The 22,702-nt window shown below is 35.1% G+C and overlaps 1 protein-coding gene and 1 long non-coding RNA gene across 2 annotated transcripts in view; one reads left to right on the top strand and one right to left on the bottom strand.

Annotated features, from left to right (window-relative positions):
- Window positions 1-11,542, top strand: part of VWDE (von Willebrand factor D and EGF domains) — a 47,747-nt gene extending 36,205 nt beyond the window's left edge. Inside the window, 7 exon segments of the mRNA XM_059886025.1 lie at window positions 147-208; window positions 266-326; window positions 4,566-4,661; window positions 4,765-4,860; window positions 5,742-5,849; window positions 8,635-8,726; window positions 11,528-11,542. Of these exon segments, the coding sequence (XP_059742008.1) occupies window positions 147-208; window positions 266-326; window positions 4,566-4,661; window positions 4,765-4,860; window positions 5,742-5,849; window positions 8,635-8,726; window positions 11,528-11,542 (530 nt within the window).
- Window positions 1-22,702, bottom strand: part of LOC112446322 (uncharacterized) — a 128,985-nt gene that overhangs the window by 81,806 nt on the left and 24,477 nt on the right. The gene's annotated exons all lie outside the window — the stretch shown is intronic.

The following is a 22,702-nucleotide window of genomic DNA, read 5'->3' as shown; positions in this document are numbered from 1 at the left end:
TGGAAAAGTCTAATTAATTATAGGTTATGGGTTTAAATGGCAGTAAAAATAAAATATTTCATTATGCACCATTCTGTACTTCAGGGCAGCTTCCATTTTTAAATAACAAAACTTTTATGGTCCTTCTCCCTCCTACTGTTTACCAGCTTTGTGTGACCCCGTTTGCCTCAATGGTGGTTCCTGTAATAAACCAAACCCTTTCAGTTCAGTTCAGTCGCTCAGTCGTGTCCGCCTCTTTGGGACCCCATGAATTGCAGCACGCTAGGCCTCCCTGTCCATCACCAACTTCTGTCCGAATGGATTCTTTGGTACACAGTGTCAGAGTGGTAATTATTCTTTCTTTATAAATAAAAAGGCAAAGGAAAAGTTAGACACAAACAGAGCTCTGAGTAAACAAACATAAGACAATTTTCAAAGGGGAAGATGTTATTTATTTACTCTATTTCTTGTGACATTGCAGTTTTGGTCACCAAATTACCAATTCACAGAAATATATGAGTTATTGTGTAAAATGTTTACTTATTCAACTTATGTTAGGCTCACAGCCTTGGTGCATTTGTAGGACCAAGGTGTGAAACAAATAAGCCAAGCTCTCTTGCAGTCTTTCATGTGCAATGGTGTCATTTTTGTTGCCTTCTCTGCAAAAATGTTTTATTTACAGTCAATCTAATGTCTACTACTAATTTTATCTCATGATCTCTCTTGACTTTAGTTTCATTAAACACTTATGAAGAGCCAGCTACACACAGCAGTGTGCCCAGTAATATGAGACATAAAGATGTACCGTTTACCCCATTTACGGCCTATGACTTTAACACTTTCACTCATTGAGTTAATGCTATAAGCTGTTTTTGTTTTTGTTTTTTTTCAGAATAATGGGCATGACCTGAAGTTAAGCACACAGGCATGAAATAATGTCAATAAATTAAGTTTTAAATCTGTTTTCTGCATCTTAGTAGTTTTGAGCCTATATGAATATAGAGTGGATTTTTAGTATACGATGTGATAATTTAACTTCTAAAATACATACTTTCTTTGTCATGTTACAGTTTGACTTCAATCCTGTTTTGTTTTTTCACTTAGAGGTAGGTTAGGATTCTAAGATTGACACTGAGATGGAGAAGAAACCATCACTCTAATACTAGATATATTAAGCATTCAAAATGAGTTTTTCTAATTCAGATTTCTGTTAAGAAGCCAGGGTATGAACATGGAATGCAAAGACCAGGTTAAGGCAGATCTTGAAAATTAGGAGATTATTACTAAATGCATGTTTAAGAGTTTTAGGTAGAATTTTGAGTGGAGAATGTGAGAAAGGAAATAAAAAGCTATGCTTCTAATGCTATTTGCAATAGGTGTAAGATTTACTAAGAAAATTTATCCTCTAAAATGTATATGCTGACTATATAACTAAGTAAAGCAGGGACTCTCTAAATTACTAAATTGAACTAAAAATTGTCTAATGAACATGTCATGTTAAAATTTTTGGAGTTATCAGTCTTTATAATCTCCTAGTGGCATGGATATGACAAATTTATAGTTTCCAGGCCTTTACTTTCAAGTTTGAGCTAGACAGTTGCTGTCAGGTGTGAATGAGACTACAGTAGACCATATACAAGTACAGTCAGCACTTGGCATTAAGTAATGGTATTATTGTTATGATACGTTATAGAAAGTGCAGGGGAAAATATGGTCTTTATTTTTATTAAGTCACATCCCTTCTGAGCCCAAATAGAGGGAAGGGAAGATGGTATACATATTGAAAGCCACTGAATAAATTAGGCAGAATATGGTTAAAATAAGTATAAGGAGCATATACTGTGTATTCTATAGCATTTCAAAAGAGGGAGAGAGACACTGAGCTGAAAACAACACGAAAGGTTAACTATTAATAAGCAAGACTTAAAATGTGAGGCTGTGTGTGTGTTAGTTGCTCAGTTGTGTCCAATTCTTGGGACCCCATAGACTGTAGCCTGCCAGGCTCCATGGGATTCTCCAGGCAAGAATATTGGAGTGGGTTGCCATTTCCTTTTCCAGGGGATCTTCCTGACTCAGGAATCAAACCCAGGTCTTTGGCATTGCAGGCAGACTGAGCTATGAGGGAAGCCCAAAATGTGAGGCTCAGTTCAGTTCAGTTCAGTTGCTCAGTCATGTCTGACTCTTTGCGACCCCATGAATTCGCAGCACACCAGGCCTCCCTGTCCATCACCAACTCCCGGAGTTCACTCAGACTCACGTCCATCGAGTCAGTGATGCCATCCAGTCATCTCATCCTCTGTCGTCCCCTTCTCCTCCTGCCCCCAATCCCTCCCAGCATCAGACTCTTTTCCAATGAGTCAACTCGTCACATGAGGTGGCCAAAGGACTGGAGTTTCAGCTTTAGCATCATTCCTTCCAAAGAAATCCCAGGGCTGATCTTCAGAATGGACTGGTTGGATCTCCTTGCAGTCCAAGGGACTCTCAAGAGTCTTCTCCAACACCACAGTTCAGAAGCATCAATTCTTCAGTGCTCAGCCTTCTTCACAGTCCACCTCTCACATCTGAACATGACCACAGGAAAAACCACAGCCTTGACTAGACGGACCTTTGTTGGCAAAGTAACGTCTCTGCTTTTATGAATATGCTATCTAGGTTGGACATAACTTTCCTTCCAAGGAGTAAGCGTCTTTTAATTTCATGGCTGCAGTCACCATCTGCAGTGATTTTGGAGCCCAGAAAAATAAAGTCTGACACTGTTTCCACTGTTTCCCCATCTATTTCCCATGAAGTGATGGGACTGGATGCCATGATCTTCATTTTCTGAATGTTGAGCTTTTAGCCAACTTTTTCACTCTCCTCTTTCACTTTCATCAAGAGGCTTTTTAGTTCCTCTTCACTTTCTGCCATAAGAGTGGTGTCATCTGCATATCTGAGGTTATTGATATTTCTGCCTCATATCTTCCAATTTCCTTCATCCCTTAAATGCCATGAGCTCTTTCCATACACAAAGTAAGGCCAGATTACTTGGCTCATTTTGGAGTTTGATGGAAGATCCATCTGAGACTGGAGAATCTCATAAATATGTATACATGACTGGGTATTCTCCTAAACCTCCTTTTCTTAAAATGGGATTCAGGGTGGCACAATGAAGTCCATGTTTTATGCCATTTCTCTGTATTACTTTAATTATATATACTTTTTTGTATAGATGTAGTATTTATCTCTATCAAGTTTTATAGAGTATATGAGTACTGCCCATTATAAAAAGGTCTTTTATTCTTTTTATTTTTAAGTGTTAAATTCCTAACCACAGGTATTTCTTGTGGTGTTTTTGTAATGAATAATAGAAATAATCTTAAATTCAATAAGGATTGTTGTTGTTCAGTCGCTCAGTCGTGTCTGACTCTTTGTGACCCCATGGACTGTAACCCACCAGGCTCCTCTGTCCATGGGACTCTCTTAGCAAGAATACTGGAGTGGGTTGCCATTTCCTTCTCCAGTGTAAGGATTAGAAAGCAGAAAACTTAAGATCATTTCTCCATTATAAAAAGTACCAATAAAAATGCCAGAGAAAGGGAACTCAATCATTAACCAAAAAAGGCTCAGTCTAAAATAATGGATATTATTCATTTGCTAAAATCTTTCAGTTATATTGATTTTATACAAAAAGTGTTACATTATTTTCACCTATGAATCTACTTGAAATCAGCTGAATTTTTCTTAGTGTTTGGAAATTTTCAAAAGGGGAATCTGTCCACAAATACCTTATTACCAAAACAAAACAACTGGGCATTCACTTTTACACCAAAAACTAAAATCCACTTAATCATCACTTAAGGAAAATTAAATTTAAAAATTTATAGGCAAGTTTGCCTTTGTATTACTATTTTTATATAACTGAATTTAATTGTCACATCAAGAAGAAGTATGATGCAAGAAAAATCCTATAAAAGATACAAACATCAATTTCTGAACTCCATGGAACAGAACCATATACATAGAAGTTACTAGTATACTGAATTCAGGATTATCCAATAACTATTCTTGAAAAAGCCGATGATTTATTGTTAAAAAGATTTTTTCCCAGGCCCTGACAGGAATAAGTCACATATAAAGCTCTGTCTCTATGACCTCAGTAGGTACCTAAAAGTAACTTTAAAGTTTTTTCTAAACATATGACCAATTGTATGACCAATTTTTCTAACTTCCATAGGAACAGGTCTTATTTTGAGCTTGGTTTTGACTTATTTTCTTGTTTTTTTTTCCCAGGTCATTTCACTCTTTACTTTAGAGTTTGGTGAAACATAAGATTAGATTCATAATATTTGTACTATCATACTGAAGGCTCCATTGGTTATGAACACTTCACCAATATATTTCCAAGTTTGCTAACCCACTAGCAACGTATGGCTATAAGCATTGTATTTTATGATTTAGAAATGATGGTTTTAACAACTTGCAGTTGTGATCTTTTATTTTACTATCTCATTTCTCTGCCTTATGTCCCCATAGATCACACACACATAATGCAACATATAATAAGTGAATATGTGATATTCACAGATTGCTGCCATATATTCTTTTAGCTATCTGCCAGCCTCCCTGTAAGAATGGTGGTCACTGCATGAGAAATAATGTGTGCGTCTGTCCTGAAGGATACACTGGTAGGAGATGCCAAAAAAGTAAGACACTACTAAATATGTTTGCCAGCTACAGGTAAAGCAAACATATTAATAGCAAAGCTACTGATATTTAAGGACTAATACTTCATCCCTTTATCTCCAGGTATCTGTGTTCCCATGTGCATTAATGGAGGAAAGCTTGTGGGACCAAGCCTTTGCTCTTGTCCTTCTGGCTTGACAGGGAAACAGTGCAACACACGTAAGGGAAATGCCCTTAAAAGGCTAAAGTCCACATGGGAACGTAAAGCAGGACTTCAAAGAGCATGTTCCTTGTTTTTTGTTTCCTTGCTTTTATTTTTTCTTATTTAGTCCTACTTTAGAATTTATCTTTTTTTTTTTTTTTTTAGAATTAATCTTTTTTATTTCACTCTTCTTCCATTTCCCAGTGCAAAGCAATCCTCCTTCCATTGGTTTATTACTGGACTTGCCTAAACTTCTAAATCCAAAAGGTCCTAATTTCATATTACAAAATATGTATAAGCTTTCCTAGGAAATTCAGTTAGCATCAGTTGCATCAGTGTTTCAACTTTAAAACTGTTTTCCATAAATGTCTCTTGGAATGTTAACATCAAACAAACTCCTCTGCCTTATATCAAAATAAATCACTTAATTAAAAAAAATATATATATATATATCTTTTAAAAATAGAGTAAAATGCCAGTTCCTCTGAACTCTTTCTTTCTAATTAGCAGAAGTACAGGGTATCCTGTATTTTCCAGTCTAGCCAATACAGTTGCCAGGATAAATGACATGTATTTAAGTCTTGGTTTCAGTTATAAGTAGGAGTCAGGGGAAGTTTTTTAAAAAATTACTGATTTCTTGGCCCTGTCTCAGACCAGTTCAGAACCTCCTGAGAGGTTTTATTGCTTTCAATCTAGTTCTTGAGATGATGGCAGTTCTCATTCAAATGTTTCATTTTTTCCATAAAAGTCTAACAATGGGAAAAAGGTAAGGGGAAAAATTCTTTAATCATTGATGTTTTAACTGTTTCTCTTTTTTCTTTAATGAAAATTGTTGTGGCTTATGGTAGGATTTGACAAGTAAATTAAGTTCTAAACTTATTTATTTTTCCATTTGCAGCAATCTGCTTTCAGAAATGTAAAAGTGGTGGTGAATGTATCACTCCCAGCATATGCCATTGTCCCACCACATGGGCAGGAGCACAGTGTCAAACACCTAAGCCTACACAACTCACTTTCTACTCTGTGTTCTGAATCTGAATCTATTCTAATTATTAAATAAAGTATAGCTTTAAGAGAAATATATATAGAAAAATAAATCCCAGTATGCTGATTCATTAAAGTTTTAGAAATGCAGGGATGTCTTATCCGTTTCTATACCTATTTAAAAAGGAATGTGTGGTATGTTATATTAATGTTTTGTGTAACTTAGAAAGATCCAAAGTATAATCTGTGGGGTGTCAGTGAATTCCTCTTAGGTGGACTTAAGAATTTTTTGTTTTTCATTTTAAAAGATCTTTCTTTCTTTTTCTTCTAGTTTTATTGCAATATAATTGACATTCTGCACTGTATAAGGTGTACAACATAATGATTTTACTTACATATATCATGAAATGATTACCACAATGTTTAGTGAATATTCATCTCATATAGGTACAACATTAAAGAATTTTTTAAAAAAAGTATCTTTCCCTTGTGATGAGAACTTTTACTCTCTTATAAGCTTTTGTATATAATGTACAGTGGTGTTAATTGTATTTATCATGTTGTACATTTCATCCTCAGTACTTATTTAACTAGAAGTTTGTAACTTTTGACTGCTTTCCTCCAAGGGGGAATTAGATGAAGAAGGTTTTAATATATAGTTTAAATATTTTTCTATATTATAGGGTAGATACATATCTATCATGGAAATCAGACAAAATATGAAAAATTTTTAAAAAATAAATCTCTCCAAATTCCTTCACCCAGAACTAGTTTCTTCCTTGATTTTCTCATCTTAGCTATTTCCACTTTTAGTCATAAATTTTTACATAGATGGGATTTCATGCTAAAGAGAAAAATCAAATTTTATGTAATTTTGAAATTTATGTAAACTTGAAATAACATCTTAAAATATTAACAAATATTGACTTAATGGGAAAAACAGAAAATCTCCTCAAAGTACTTTCAAATGTTCAATAACTGCATAATATAAAAACTGGTAATGCAAATGTATTATAAACTGAAATTATACAATTGTAAAATGACTATTTTTTTACTAAAAATACCTGCTCTGCTTTTCAGTATGCTTGAGCCACACTCATTTCCATTTGTCAGAGATTCTGCATGTAATTTTTATGACTCTTAGAGTTTATTTTATTATTAATCACTACTCACTTCTCAATCTAGTAAAATACTTTCAAAGAAAACATTAAGTGCTAGCACTTATGTAAGAAATATGTGCTCAAAAATCAGTAATTCACATTGAAAGTCAGATGTGATAAACTGCTATAAAAAGGAACACTCGATTTGGCCTACTCATTCTGGGAGGGGCTGTGTGGACCATGAGAGAATGATGAGACGCTAAAAGCACGGGAATGTGAAAATATGCTCCAGTGCTTGTGAACTCAGGTACTTGAGCACAGTCTGAAGACGTGCACCCTGTTTTTGCACCTTGTAGCTTCTGTGTGAGTTTTTAAAAGTCCCCTTCCTCAAAAATGCTTTACTTCTCTCTGGAAACTGTCTAAATACTGATGATATTATTTATACAAGTTGTTTTACTGCCATCTTTTGGAAAAATTGTTGTAATAAATATTAAGTCTATGATGTCTGTGATATGAACAGTGTTTAGTTAGCTGTGGAACCTCATCCTTTACACAACCTGCTCAGCTGTACACAATAGCTCTGATAAAAACATATCTTTCAATGTTGCATTTATACTAGAGGGAGTATTATTCTTATATATGCAAGCTTCAAATATGAACTATTTAAACAGATACTTCTCCCGTGAAAAATAACTGTATTGTATATAATTTTACATCATGCCTATATTTAGTCAGTATTACTTAAAAGTGTTTCAGAGTCCTTAGAAACATAATTTTAAATGATACATTAAATTCCGTAATATAAATACTATAATTCACTTGACCTTTCCTCTCATGTTGAACATTTCTGTTATTTACAAACTGCTACTATTATAAGAATTTTTCTCTATAGGTGGGTAGGTAGGTAAATGATGGAGGAAAAAAAAGACAAAAGATAAACAGATATTGAAATAGATATAGGTATTTTAAAGCTGCATAGGAAGAGATTTTAAAGAAGAAATTTCTAGTAGAGATAATATGAAAATCTTTAGGAAGCTTCCAATAGAGTGGTTTCACATTAAACTTCCACTGAAGTGAAGTGAAGTCGCTCAGTTGTGTCCGACTCTTTGTGACCCCATGGACTGTAGCCTACCAGGCTTCTCTGTCCATGGGATTCTCTAGGCAAGAATACTGGAGTGGGTTGCCATTCCCTTCTCCAGGGGATCTTGCCAACCCAGGGATCGAACCCTGGTCTTCCATATTGGAGGCAGACACTTTAAATCTCTGAGCCACCAGGGAAGCCTTCCATCAGGAGTACATAAAACTTCCATTAGTAGTACATAAAATTGTCTGTTTTTCCATATGTTGGTCAGTACTGAGTTGCCCCTTTTAAATTTTTGCTAAAAAAGTTTTACTAAAAAGCAAATTATGAATGCTGATTTGAATCTCCTCTCTAAAGAAAACAAAAAGATCTGTTTTAAATACTTTAAAATATAGCCAATGAAAATGTTTGCTTTAATAATATTGATATCTTTATGAAATAGTAAAACTGTTGTGTTGTGTTGCACACTGGTTGCAGAAATATAGTAGTGCAATTGGTCATTCATTGATTCTTATGACTATTTTATAGCCAAGTTGCTGAATGGCTTCAGGCCTTTGGAATTGTCTGAAGCATTTGTGTTAAAAGACAGTAACTGTAAAAACTTGTGTATTACAGCAATTTGCAATCAAAATGTCTTTATGGAGGCATATGTGTACTCCCCAACATATGTTCTTGCCGCACTGGATATTCTGGAGTCAAATGTGAAAAGAAAATACAGGTATTTTACAGTTTAAACAAAGATTGTATTAGATATTGACACCTGCCATCAACTGGGATATTCAGCTGATAGATACAGTAATTTATACCTGTTAATGCTTTTTGTGCTTTTACTTCTAAAATAGAAAATATACAAGATTTTACTGTTTTCCTCTAAAACTAGAAATCGTATCATTTTTGTGTCATTATAGAGTTATCTTGTAGAATTTTCATGTGCGCTTATGGAATTTCAGTGTGTAGATAACAACCATCAAACATTATATAATATTTCATGACACCAGAGCTGAAAGAGAGCAAGTATCTCACAATATAGGTTTAAGACACCAATAATTTATATTTGGTCAAATACTAGTTAAAAAGACCACCTTCACCCTTTAAAAAAATTTTACCACCTTTACATCAGGGAATCACTACTTCATTGATGGGGGGAGGCGTGTTTCTAAACATGTTCAGCGGATCATATGCCACTGAAGCATTGAATATCCTCATTCTTTTCCTTGATAAGAGTTCTCTCTCTTCATTTGCGTGCAAGCATGCTAAGTCACTTCAGTCCTGTCTGGCTCTTTGCAAACATGGACTGTAGCCTGCCAGGCTCCTCTGACCACGAGATTTCTCAGGCAAGAATACTGGAGTGGGTCGCTGTGCCCTCCTCCAGGGGACCTTCCCAATTCAGGGATGCAACTCACATCTACTCAGGGATGCAACTCACATCTCTTGTGTCTTCTGCATTGGTAGGCAGGTTCTGAAAAACTAGCACCACCTGGGAAGCCCCTCTCTTCATTTACTTGATGTATGTTCAGTTGTGTCCTGCTCTTTGTGACTCTGTGGACTATAGCCTGCCAGGCTCCTCTGTCCATGGGATTTTCCAGGCAAAAATAACTGGAGTAGGTTGCCAAAAAACCATTTCAGAGAAAACAATTTTAAAAACTCTTCATATCATTAGAATCAGGATTTCTTTGTATTTTGAAAATCAAGAAAGCAATAAGACTTTCTTGCAGTTTCTGAAGCTGTACCCCCCCCCCATGTGAACTATAAAGCCAGTGCTATGTAAACATCTATTTTAAAAGTTTCTATGATTGTATCAGCACTAGTAAAATGAAATTGAATTTTTTAGGCCTCCAATTTTAAATTTCTAAATATCAGCCAACGTATTTTTTCAGTCCTGATTCCTACACAATCACAATTGCAGCAGAACTCTCCAAAAATTTCTTAATCTATTGGTTTAGTTGCTAAGTTGTGTCCGACTCTTGTGACCCCACAGACTGTAGCCTGCCAGGCTCCTCTGTCCATGGGATTCTCCAAGCAAGAATACTGGAGTGGGTTGCCATTTCCTTCTCCAGGGGATCTTCGCGACCCAGGGATAGAACCCGGGTCTCCTGCACTGCAGGCAGATTCTTTTATCAACTGAGCTACTATCTATTAGATTTCCTTTTAAAAAGCAATTATATGCTATTTAACACTTCAAAAAATCCAAGGGTCTTGAATATCAGAGTACTCTGGAGTATATTATATTTTGAAAAATGATAAGGAATTTTATTCCTGAAGATACTGAATGAGACTGGCTTGGTGGCAAAGTGGATATGTATATATGTCTTTCTCCTAGCAGTGGTGTTCCTCATGGAAGTTCCTCATCATTGTGTTCCTCATCTCCATTTTGAGAAAAACAAGATCGTAATAGTATTATGGTTTGAAAACTAGAAAACAAAAGTTACTGAGTATTTGATCAGCTATTATTGAGAAAAATAAATATTTTAATATAAAAGTTTGAGTTAAGGCAGTCTGAATATACTTTGAGATTTTTTTATGGCACAGAAAACCCTATGACCTCAAAAGCTTTCAAGTCCACTTTGACATACTAAACTACTTCTCTATGTTCTATTATTATGTATTTCTTTACTATCCAAATCCTTCCTCATATGACTACTAGCAGATCATCATCCCCATTTATGTTTCTGAGATCCATCTGGAACCATATTAAGGAAAGAAAAAAACACGAGGTCATGGGGCAAATGAAACAAAAAGAGTTAGCTCAAGGACCACATGTCCTGCTCTGTTGTAACCTGCTCTCCCAAGCTCTTATGGGTTGCTAGTATTTCAATGAAAGAGACAAAGAATTACTAGCTAGAAAGAAGACATGGAGAAAGAGGAAATGGGGAAGGGAGGTGCTAAAGAGGGTAGTTTGATGAACAGCTTTGAGAGATTTCATAACCTGCTGCCTAACTGCCAAGTGTATTTCTTACATCCCTGCCACTTGTTTGCTCTGTGACCTTGGGCAAGGTATTACACCCCACCCTGAGCCTTAATTGTTTTCATCTGTAATATGGAGCTTATATGGGGTTGTCATAGGATTAAATATGTTAAAGTATGTGAAGTACCTAGAACAGTGCCTGGCATGTAGAAAACACTATGTAAGTTTGTTGGTGGTTACACTGAATAGAAGAATAGAGAGAGGTGGAGAAAGAAAAGGATGGACAAAGAGACCTGAGAGGAAATTTTGCAATACATGAATGTCAAAAGTCTTTTCCTAGAGAATATAAAAATACTTATTTGGTTTTATGGAGCATGGATATTTCTTGAATATAACCCTTTACCAAGATGGAATCATATATAATTGTATGCAAGCTCCATTAAGTCACAAGTATTTTGACATTTAAATATGATCTTGATTAGATCTCAATTTTATGAGAGCAGTTCTTAGTCTCTAGTGCTTTATGTCAGGAGGAAGAAGGCAGCAAATAATGAGTCAGAATTACCTAGTTTTCTAATATTCTTTGAAACTTGATTTCCCTCTTTCTACTGCAGGTCAAATACCATTGAGTAATATCAAGTATAAGAACGGACATTTTTATTCAGAAGAAGTTGAAGTTAATTATTAATACTTGAAGTTTATTTATTTATTTATTTTACCAAAAATAAGTGTACATTTTATAAGAGGAAAACAGCGCTATGCCCATCAATATTCGTAACACAGAAACCTCAGGAGGTGAGAGGAGGAAGAGACATAAACATGTGAACACGGGGAGATGCTGGTGGCCGGTGCGTGACATCACGGTGAGCCTGCACACGCGCACACACACAGCTGACCACCTCGATGTCAAACACCTCGACGGAGTCGTCCAGCAGCTGCACGCGGATGTGCGTCCGGGCCGCTGGCCGTGCCACCCGTGCCGGGGGGCCCTGACCGGGCTCCAGGGTGCTGACGCCCACGGGGGTCGCGGTGCCCAGGCGTGCCCCCGGGGTCTGCAGGACTCTGTATGTTCCTTCCAGCTCCCCCATTCCTCAGCAGCTGAGAAGGAGTGTGACGCGGCCCGCCGCCTGAAGGCCTTCCCAGGCCGGGAGCAGACTCCTCTGGCCGCTCACTCTCCGGAGGCGCCCGCCCTGCCTCGGGCTTCGGCCCGCGGCCTCCGCCGCCCGCCCCCGAGGCGTAGCCTGGCCCCCGCTCGCCCGCTGCCGCGCGGCCCCGTACCCTCTAATACTTGAAGTTTATTTGAACATCATTCTTAAAGCTCTTTTAAAGGTTGAAGAAACTAATAAAAACAGACTGGTCTTAGTTGTCATTGTTAGAGAAAAGGAAAGGAGAAATCCAGATAATCAAATTTTTACTTTGACTTGTGATTTGTTATTAACATATTGAAATGATGTTTTTGACAGTCACAATATTTAATAAACTGAATATTTTCCTTGTCTTTACTGTGACAGTGTCTTTATCATCTGGGACCAGTCAGCATCACAGAAGGCATCTGACGTATCCAGATATAAAGTGTTAATGCAAAATTAGGAACTCTCAGGACTGCTGGAAGAGCCTTGGTGGGGATGGGGGAGACTAGGGAAGAGGTCAGGAAAGCAGCTGCTGAAGGTCAGAGAAATTGAGAATGAAGATGTCACTTTAATTCCAAGCATCTAACAGCAAACACCTTTGAAGAAATAATGGCTTCCTATTCACGCCCAGCTTCTGACTCTCTGGAAGGCTCTTTTCATTGGTGAACTCTAACCCAGAACCACACAGAGAAGGGGTTCTGGAAAATGTGCTCCTATCCTTAGGAGGAAGTGACAGTGATGCCAAGGGAACAAAAGTGAGCTCACACGGGACATATTGAAAGCTCTGCATCTTACTCCTTTGGACTATATTCTGGAGGTAAAGTTATTACTTTTCAGTGATAAAAAACCATGTTTAGTTTGGTCTGTTTATTTTTCATCTCTACTCTTTCTGCTGCTCTGACGTGTACCATTTCTGGAGAGCGGGGAAGAAATAATGGAGTTTGGAGTTTTAAAAGACTCATTTGGTCACTGTGTTTTCTGTGAAAAGGTCTTTTATTCATCCATTCTTTTCGGTACCATCATCTATTTTGATGCAGAAATGAGAGAAACTGTCACAAAATCAAATCTGCCTATAAATATCAAAAGAGATTTGAATACTTCATAAAAGAAAATTAGATTGACATGATTTTTAAAGAAGTGGGAATGTCAACAAAGAATACATAAATAACTGAAAGCTCTATTTCAGAGATGCAAATAATTATACATTAACTAGAGTTATAACACTTCTTTTTCTCTATTATATTTGACCTCAAACTTCATTATCTTTTTCAAAAAACATTTTATTTTAATTTGAACATGCCTATTAAATCATATGAGTTTACAAAACTCATTCTGTTTTTTTAAATGGAAAGACTAAGCATTCCTAGGCCATGTCTAAAATTACAAGACAAAGTAATACATTGTTAGAATAAAATTATTGCCTAACTTTGATAAGAATCTATGCATTCAGTGTCAGAATTAAGGAGATTTTATCATTTCATATTTGCTGAAAGATAAAGAATCATTTAAGAGAATATAACATGTTTTACTATGTCTTATTTTATTACCAATAATATAGAAATACAAATGCAAAATAAACCTTTAATAATTTATATGTGGTTAAATTTGTAGTCTGTTGTGAAAATAAGTGCTAGAAAGAAAAAAGTACTTTAGATGAGAGTGAATAATTTTTTAAAGTTAATAACTAGAATTAAATTCCTATAGAAGCTGTCATAATGAAATAGCTATAATTTTTATATCTGCTTCTGCCTTCTTTGCTCAGTATACAGTATTGCAATTTTATTAGTAACTTACTAAGCTGATCTTCAATGTATATTTTTTATAGTTAAAAAGTTATAATAGCTCAAGTATTTATCCTGAAATGTCTAAACCAGGATTTTAAAATCTTTATAAACATTTTCTAGATCCACACCAAGACTCTCAAGCTGCAATTAAAATATTAATCAGTAGACTATGCATTTATAATAGATTTAATGGACCCATATAGGCTAATAATGAAGAAATGCTATGGTTTACAGCTTACAGATTTTATATAAAAGCATTCCTTATGAAAGCTAATGACTCATGCAAATAGAAGTAATTTTCAGAAATACAATGTGAACTTTGAAAAGCAAGTAATTTGATAAATTTATGGAGAAGTAATTTAAGTTTTTCTTATTTCTTGGTTATATTTTCACATCTATTAACTTGAAAAATCTTTTATCCAAAATCTATTTGGAGAATATTTTGAAAATAATGTGTTTGAGAATTTAGGCAAAAGTACTTCAACATGTGTAAGTTCCAGTGTTTATGTTATCTTCCAAAAATGAATTCTGATCTTAAACATTGTTTAATATGCTTGGCTATTTTGTGTTTATTCGTGTTAACATTTAAATGAAATATATGAATTATCAAATATTCTTAACCTTTCTTTGACCCTCTAGAATTGGGGAGACCTGGGTTTTAATTCAACCCCAAATCTTCATGCCATCTTTTCCCAGTTATGTGGCCTTGCACAAACAGCTTCTATATTTAATTCCTTCATTTGTAAGATAGGGATAAATAATTCTCATTTCAGAGATTAGTGGATAATTTTTAATTTAAAATGAGATAATTATAAATAATTTTTCACAATGTCACCTAATAAATGCCCAATATGAGTGTTATTATATGTTGCTAAAAATGAATTAGTGGAACCACTAGGCTGAGGAAAAGATGACAGACTCCTCTATTTGAGTTTTAGGTTTTCCAATGATTATTGTATATTGGTGTTTCTTGTTTCTGACTAAAGAGTTTACTTTTAAAAAGCACTGATTAAACAATATGTGAGTCAAAAGCAAGATAAAATAAGGGGATGTAAATTTTCAATCAACTCTGGCATACAGTTATTTAAAATTGAGGACAGTCTTGTCCATCAATGTGAAAACCAACTAACCTCAGCTGTCAATCTTTTAAAAATGTTGTAACTGCCAGATGGAATTAGCAGAGTTTCACCTGCAGATGGTGCTAGATCCTCAGTTCCCAGATACCATACATGCGATGCAAGACGACCACTGGGTAAGACAGCTTATTAAACATTTAATGCAGACATGATATCTTTCAAAAATAAATTTCTTTGCTAACACAGTATCGGTCTTTCTTGTGACCTAGACATCTGTTACACCTGGTGATTAATCAATAATTTCAGCCACTTGGCTGACTGCAGTTAACAATTCCCATTGTGCTAGTAAAGGATAAATTGCATTTGAAGATTTAGTGACCATCTATATGAGATTTAAATTGCTGTGAGAATTATTAGGGTAAGCAGAAAACCTTTGTTTTTCATATGTACATTGAACTTGGAAAAGTCTAGAAATGCAAATAGTCAGTACTTTCAGGTATTTCAAAGTTATAATGTTTTCTCCTATTATTGACAAATAATCATAAGTCCCATATGTGGTACACCCTGAGAGAAAAAAAGGCTTTGTAAAGGATGATGGTTTTCTGAATATACTCCTTCTTGGCACTATAATTTTATCTGAAGTAAGCAGGTTCCCCCCAGCTATATGTCTTACATATGACAATACCTGGAAAGTCTTTGACTTGAGAGACTAGAAACTTGAGAAAAGTATTAAGACTTACTGGACAAAAACAGTACAGTGAAAGTAATTCCACTTTATTTCCCAACTCCCTCAGATAGGCAGAAAGATAAATAGATCATATACTATACATATATATATAGTAGACTCTGATATCAAACTTAAATCTTGCTCACCAAGTAACTGTGGCCCTTGCTAATGTGACCAAGAAATACTGTTAGGATCTAGTTTTGATTCTCATCTAAGATCTTGAGATCTTCATCTGCATTTTCTTTACTGCTTTGGTTCAATTCTGCCTGAGCTGAGATGTTCTCTCTTGGTTGAGGGCTCTGATTATGAATCAAAGGAAATTCTTAGAGTTTGTGTTTCCATGCCTCCAAGCTGTGTTTTTAGCCATCAAGACCTGTCAATGTTTGGCAAAAACCACTACAATATTGTAAAGTAATTAGCCTCCAATTAAAATAAATAAATTAAAAAAAAAGACCTGCCATTCTTTTCTAAGGACGATCTTGATGATATCCCCTAGGTTAGTTTATGGAGACGGCAGCTTCAAGGTGCTTCATCTATGAAGCAACCCCTTTGTTGCTGTATCAGTGTCCTCTGCTGATGCACTCTCATTGATGACTTGCAATTTCTGAGGACTCCAGAAATAAGCAGGACTTTTTTTCAAATTCTTTTTTGTGACAACAGTCAATTCTTCCTTTGGAGCTGACCTGAAATCTATCTCCCCATATTAAAGATTCAAGCCATTTTCAGTGTAAAGTCATCATCAATGCACCCTGCCTGCAGCATTACAAGTGAAATAAATAAAGCATCAGAAATGCTATGGATAGTCTGACCCCTTCATTTTCTACACAGTGGCCTGCAAAGAAGAGTAGAATGGTTCAAACCAAGAAAAAAACATAAAGCAGTAGCAGAACTTCGTAAAAAAAAAAAAAACAAAACTGGGGCACCTTCTCATAGCGTTTGTATCATGTCTCACATGAGTGATAGAAAAATATTTTAGTTTTCTTTTTCTCCCCAGAAAAGAAGAAACAGCTGTAGGAAATGAAAATTGACCTTACCAGAAATAAAACTTGAATTGCTCATTTTGAGGGTTGGCATACGGCTGTGTGCTTGGCTCTGCAGAGCAAGAGTGGGATTTTTCTAGAGCCATATGGTTGGAATCAAGAAGGGCAATGAGTTAAAGCAGACAGAAGGCAGTTTATGGGTAATGATAAAGTCCTGAAGCATAATATATTCTAAAATGTTTCCAATACTAGATTTACATTGAAAAGGAGGGGGCTGCCAGGAGATGCACTGAGGTGTTTTTCTCCTGAAATGAGAAAACAAGGATCCCAGACTGTACTACCTGTCAGCTCTGCTTAGATGACCTTACCTTCCAGTCGCTGTTAAACCAAATGATTAAGAGAAATGTCCTGTTTCTAATTGTTTGAACATCATGATAGTCTTCCAAACCAGTATCTATTGAGTTTCCACTGAAACAGAAAATTCCTTCATTAACCCATACAGGCAGGTTGATAACAGGCTCTGCCAGTCTATATTACTCAGCCCTAACTAACCTAGTGAGACAACTGACTAGAAAGGGAGTTGTTTCATTCCCCATTCCTCAGGGAAAACTAAACTGACAAGCATGGTTGAAACCATGATGGATAAGCAGTTTGTAACTTCTGACAGAATTCTCATGCTGAAAATACATATGTGAGATTTTAACTAATTAGGCCTCAAGCTCTTTGTAAAAGCCACACTGCAATTAATTAAGATGCTACTCATTATTTTTCAAAAAGCAAATTCTTTATCATAATTCACAAAAGTGTCAGAGAAGAGCAAACATTCTAACACTACCATATTATAATTTTTAATGCTAAAATAGATAAAATATTTAAGACGAACTCTGTTATTTTTAAGCTGTTCATTTGACTTGAAATTGACATATTGTTATGAATACTTTAGCTAACATGTAATTATAATTGAGTTAAATGAAAATTAAAATCAAGATTTGTAATATTTTATTGAGATCCAAATTTAAAGAATTATCACATCCACTTTTAAGAGCAGTGCTACAAAACGGGACCTGTCAGTGGAAATCTTGAGAGATACAGCCAATTAAGAGAATACATAAAAATTTTAAATAATAACCTCTGATATACTACTCTTTGAATAACAATATTTTAAGTGACATCAATAAAGTTATTACATATTCAGCTATGAAATTTCTATAGACCATATGAAACAGTAAGTCATGCAGAACTTAATCTTACATCTTTGAAAGATGGCTATGTTATATTAAATGAAAAATATGAAAAGGCAAACTTTTAGACAATCCTACTGCTGCTGCTGCTAAGTCACTTCAGTCGTGTCTGACTCTGTGCGACCCCATAGACGGCAGCCCACCAGGCTCCCCCGTCCCTGGGATTCTCCAGGCAAGAACACTGGAGTGGGTTGCCATTTCCTTCTCCAATGCATGAAAGTGAAAAGTGAAAGTGAAGTCGCTCAGTCGTGTCAGACACTTAACAACCCCATGGACTGCAGCCTACCAGGCTCCTCCATCCATGGGATTTTCCAGGCAAGAGTACTGGAGTGGGGTGCCATTGCCTTCTCCAGACAATCCTACTACACTCATTTTAAAATGTGTTTGCATGCACATATGTTTTTAATAACAAAATTTCTATGAAGACATATACTTTTTTTTTAATTGGTTACCTTAAGAAAGTATGATTAGGAGCTGAGGAATGATTTATATAGATGTTACTTATTACTTCTTATATATATTTGTACCATCTGCTTAGAATTTTTTAGTGATCTTAATTTTGTAACGTATACTTTTGTAGAATCTTCAATTAGCTTCAAACAATGCTGCTCTCTTGAAATACCAAGTAAGAGACATTCAGAATAATATGAATTGAAAATCAAAGGACGACTGCAGTTTATCTTAACTGAAAAGGGGCAATTAAAATTAATTAAAAATTTAATATGTTATTTTAGAAAATTTCAGTTGTGGTACTTTTTTCAGAGTAAAAAATTTTCCTAACTCATTATTGCATATGGATTAAAGTTGTAAACTGTTGTATTTAAATTAAGGAGAATGGTTTACAGTCCTCTGAGTATTATCATAAGATTAAAATTAATTGCTCAGAATTTTCAGCTGAGGCCAAACTGGACAGCTAATCAGTCATAAGCTAATGTTATTAGCTTGATTCTTGTTATCAAACTGTCTTCTGATAATACCAGGCAAGTGGGTGGGCAGAAAAAAAAAAAAAAAAAAACCTCCATATAAAAATGATGGAACCAAGTTCTTTTGTTTGCAATAGTTCTAACATTTAGAGATCACATTTATAGCAAACACTTGAGTTTACTACTTGAATAATTCAAGTAAAAAGCTTACATGTGCTTAAATTCATGGGACCAAAAATCCACAAAGTATATTTTCTACTTATAAGTTTGTTACAGAAAATGACGACTATCTTTCCTTTTGAAAAAATACATGATATTTGATACATACAAAAGAAAATGGCACTGTATCTCTGAAGTGATAAAGAATACCAAAATGGACACCTACAACTCAATCAATTCAGAAATATGCCAATGACAAAAGAGTTGCGCCTATTTCTGTTCTCCTTTTATAATCTTGCTTCTCCCCACTCCAAATTATTGTCCTGTATTTTGTGTTCATAACCTGTGTTGTAGATGCATGCTAAGTCGCTTCAGTCGTGTCCAACTCTTTGAGACTCCATGGACTATAGCCTGTCAGGCTCCTCTGTCCATAGAATTCTCCAGGTAAGAATTCTGGAGTGGGTTGCCATGCCCTCCTCCAGGGGATCTTCCCAACTCAGGGACTGAACTTGCATCTCTTATGTCTCCTGCATTGGCATCTGGGTTCTTTACCACTAGCACCATATCAGGAAACCTTTAAGACAATGACCACCACTTCCTGATACTAATACCCTTATGTGATCCCTTTCTTTTGAGGGTATGCTGAACTTAGTGATTCATTTGTAACCAACAGAATATGATAGAAGGAATGACTATCACTTCTAAAATTAGGTTATAAGATACCTAACTTCTCTCCCTACTTTCATATCCCCTTTCCCTTCTCTCTCTCTCTCCCACTCTCATTTTCCCTCTCTTCATCTCTGAGAAAAGCCAGTTACCATGCTACCAGTTTGCCCATAAGAAGGCCTATATAGCAATGAACTGAGGGAAGCCTCCAGCCAACCCAGGAAGAGCGGAGGCCAACAACCCAGGAGGAACTGAATCTTGATAAAAACCACAAGAGTGATTTTTGAGTGGATCATCCCCAGGTCAAACCTTGAGATGACACCATCATACTGACTGAAACCTCAAAAGACACCATGAGCCAAAGCACTTAAACCACACCTGAATTCCTGACCCACAGGTAATGTGATATAAGAAAATCATGTTTTCTGAGTCACCATTTTTTGGAATAACTTGTTAGATAACAAATGTTTATCCTTACCTTTATAAAGTTTTGATACAGAGCAAAAAGTTTATTAATTTCTGTTAAATCCAAACTTTAAACTGTTTTTTTTTTTTTTCTATTCTTCATCTTGTGAATTTATTATCTGCCTAATCTTCTATAATTTAGAAAGGTACTGAAATTTTTTTTTCCTTTTTTGTATTGGCTTAGTTCTTCTTGTAATTTTATCAAATTTCCCTTTATATACTTGAGGCCATTAAATTAGATGCCTAGACGTTTCTAGTATACCAGGCCTTTTCTTAGGTGGCATAACATACTGGTTAAGTGGATGGACTCTGGGGACAAACTGGCTTCTGCATTTGAACCCTCATCTTATTCCTTACAAGCCGTGATCTGAAGCAAATTATTTAACCTCCATCCCTTCATTTCCTCATCTAAAAAAAAAGGAAATATAAATAATATCTATCTGTTGGATTTAAATGTAGTTTAAACAAGTTGATACTTTTACACAGACAGCAATAGTTGACATAGAACTATTGGTAAATCACTATATGTTGTGACTTATTTATCCTTAATGCTTTTTGCTGAATGGTTATTAAAGGTTACCTAAAAATTATTTTGAAAGCTACTCATCTTTATTTAAATTTTCCTGAAAAAATATATTTATCTGGCTAATCATTTTCTACTGTACTTTCAATGCTTCTCTAGCCTTAAGTTTTATGTGTGCCTCTGGAATTCAATGCAAAGCTGATTTTTTTTTTTTTTTTTTACTAGTCATTTTGCCTTTTAATTGGAGAAATTGTGTATCATGAATTACAAATATTTTGACTTATTTCTTATCATTTTGGTTTTTCCTAGGTGTTCCACTTCTGCTATTTTTTCTCTTTTCATACTTTCTTTTGGATTGATTGAGATGCTGTATTTGTTTGGATTTTGCTTCCTCTTTTCCCTTTAACTGGCCTGGGCATAATATATATTTTGATCTTTATGATTATTGCCTTTGAAATTCGCAGTTGAAAAACAAAATATAAGTCACTCTTCACTCTCATTTCAAAAAATTTAACTTTTTCAACAGTTTAATTCCTGTCAGTCTCTTTCCAAGTTACATGCTATTGTTTAATTTTATCTTCCTTTATATTCTAATTTAGAAATTATTACTTTTATAAAGACAAAATTTGATTAAGTTAAGTGTTTACTAATTTGCTTTCCATTCTTTCTTGCCTCTTGACCTTCATTTTGGAATCAACTTTTTTCTCCCAAAGCACATTCATTTACAAGTTCCTTTAGTAAATTTCTATTGATGGTAAATATTCTATTTTTATGTTAAAGTACTATTATGATTCCCTCTTACTTGAAAATAGTTGTGCTGGATACTTAATTCTGGTTTTATGGTTATTTTCCTTCTATTCACTGAAACTATTATTTCACTGTTTCTAAAATTTATCTTATCAACCTAATTATTGTTACTCTGTTTTATTCTGGTTCTTATCCTATTCTTCTTTTTTTTATTTGTTCTGTAGTTTGACTACAAGGTGTCAAAATGTCATTTTATTTTTAATTTATACTGCTCAGTAAGTATTATATTTATTGTATCTATGGAATCATCCAATACCTACTCATAAGGTTGTTACAAGCATTAACTTAGTTAATGAAAGTCAAGTGCTGTGAACAGTACTTTGTACATAATTGATACCATGTCTGTGTTTTATTGTTACTGAATAATGATAACTTTTATTATCCTCTCCTTAATATTGCCTGCCACCACTGCCATTACTTGTATTCTTTCCTCTAGGACACCCATTAGGAATGTAAAGCACCTGTCCATTCCAGTCTAAATGTCAATTAACTAATCTTTCCTATTTTCCAAATCCTTGCTTCTATGTGCTGCTGGGTAATTTTGCAGATCTCTCTCTGAATCACTAATTATCTTTTAGGTTTTGTCTAATCTGCTATTTCATCTGCAAGTGTTGCTGATTAGGCATTCTGTGCCTGACTCTGTACAGTGCACTTGATCTTTACAGTGTCCCACCTAGGCTCCTTCCCTATAGTTTCTGGTGGAGCCAGTACAAGGGGAGCCATCGGTAGCAGACCTAAGTTCAGGAGGAAAAGGAAGGAAATGTCAGGTACTGAGTCCCCTCTTGTCTCCCTGTGTTATCATAACACTTTCATTTTGAGAGAGTTAACATTTTACTTCGTTATGAAGCTGGGATTTATTCTTGGTATATGAAAGGCACAAAAGGTATTTTTTCTTAAACGAATACTGAACTGCTTTCTTCTGAATCATGACAATTCCAAAATAACCAGGAAAAACAAATCATTTTGCATCATCTAAATATTACCATGCCCATAATCACTAAGTACTTTATGTGAAGTTGCTTCAAGAATGTTAAAGATAAATAAGCAAATCCTTTTCCAATCTAAAGAAGAGAAGCAGAGCAATTCTCTTTAGATGTATCACATCTGGTAACAGAATGGGAATTGTTGAATGAAGATGGAGAATCTGATTACAAGAAAGAAAAAAAAATGTTTAGAGATTTGGCATAATGTGATGTAAAGCTTTCAGAAAAGGAAAAACTAAAAACTGCCAAAAGGAATTTATGAGCTAACATGATTTTTTTTCCCATCTGAAATAAAAGACGATAATCATAAAAATGCTTTGCTACT

Source organism: Bos taurus, chromosome 4 (assembly GCF_002263795.3).
Source record: "Bos taurus isolate L1 Dominette 01449 registration number 42190680 breed Hereford chromosome 4, ARS-UCD2.0, whole genome shotgun sequence".
Taxonomy (NCBI): Eukaryota; Metazoa; Chordata; class Mammalia; order Artiodactyla; family Bovidae; genus Bos; species Bos taurus.
This window is presented reverse-complemented; position numbering and strand designations above follow the sequence as displayed.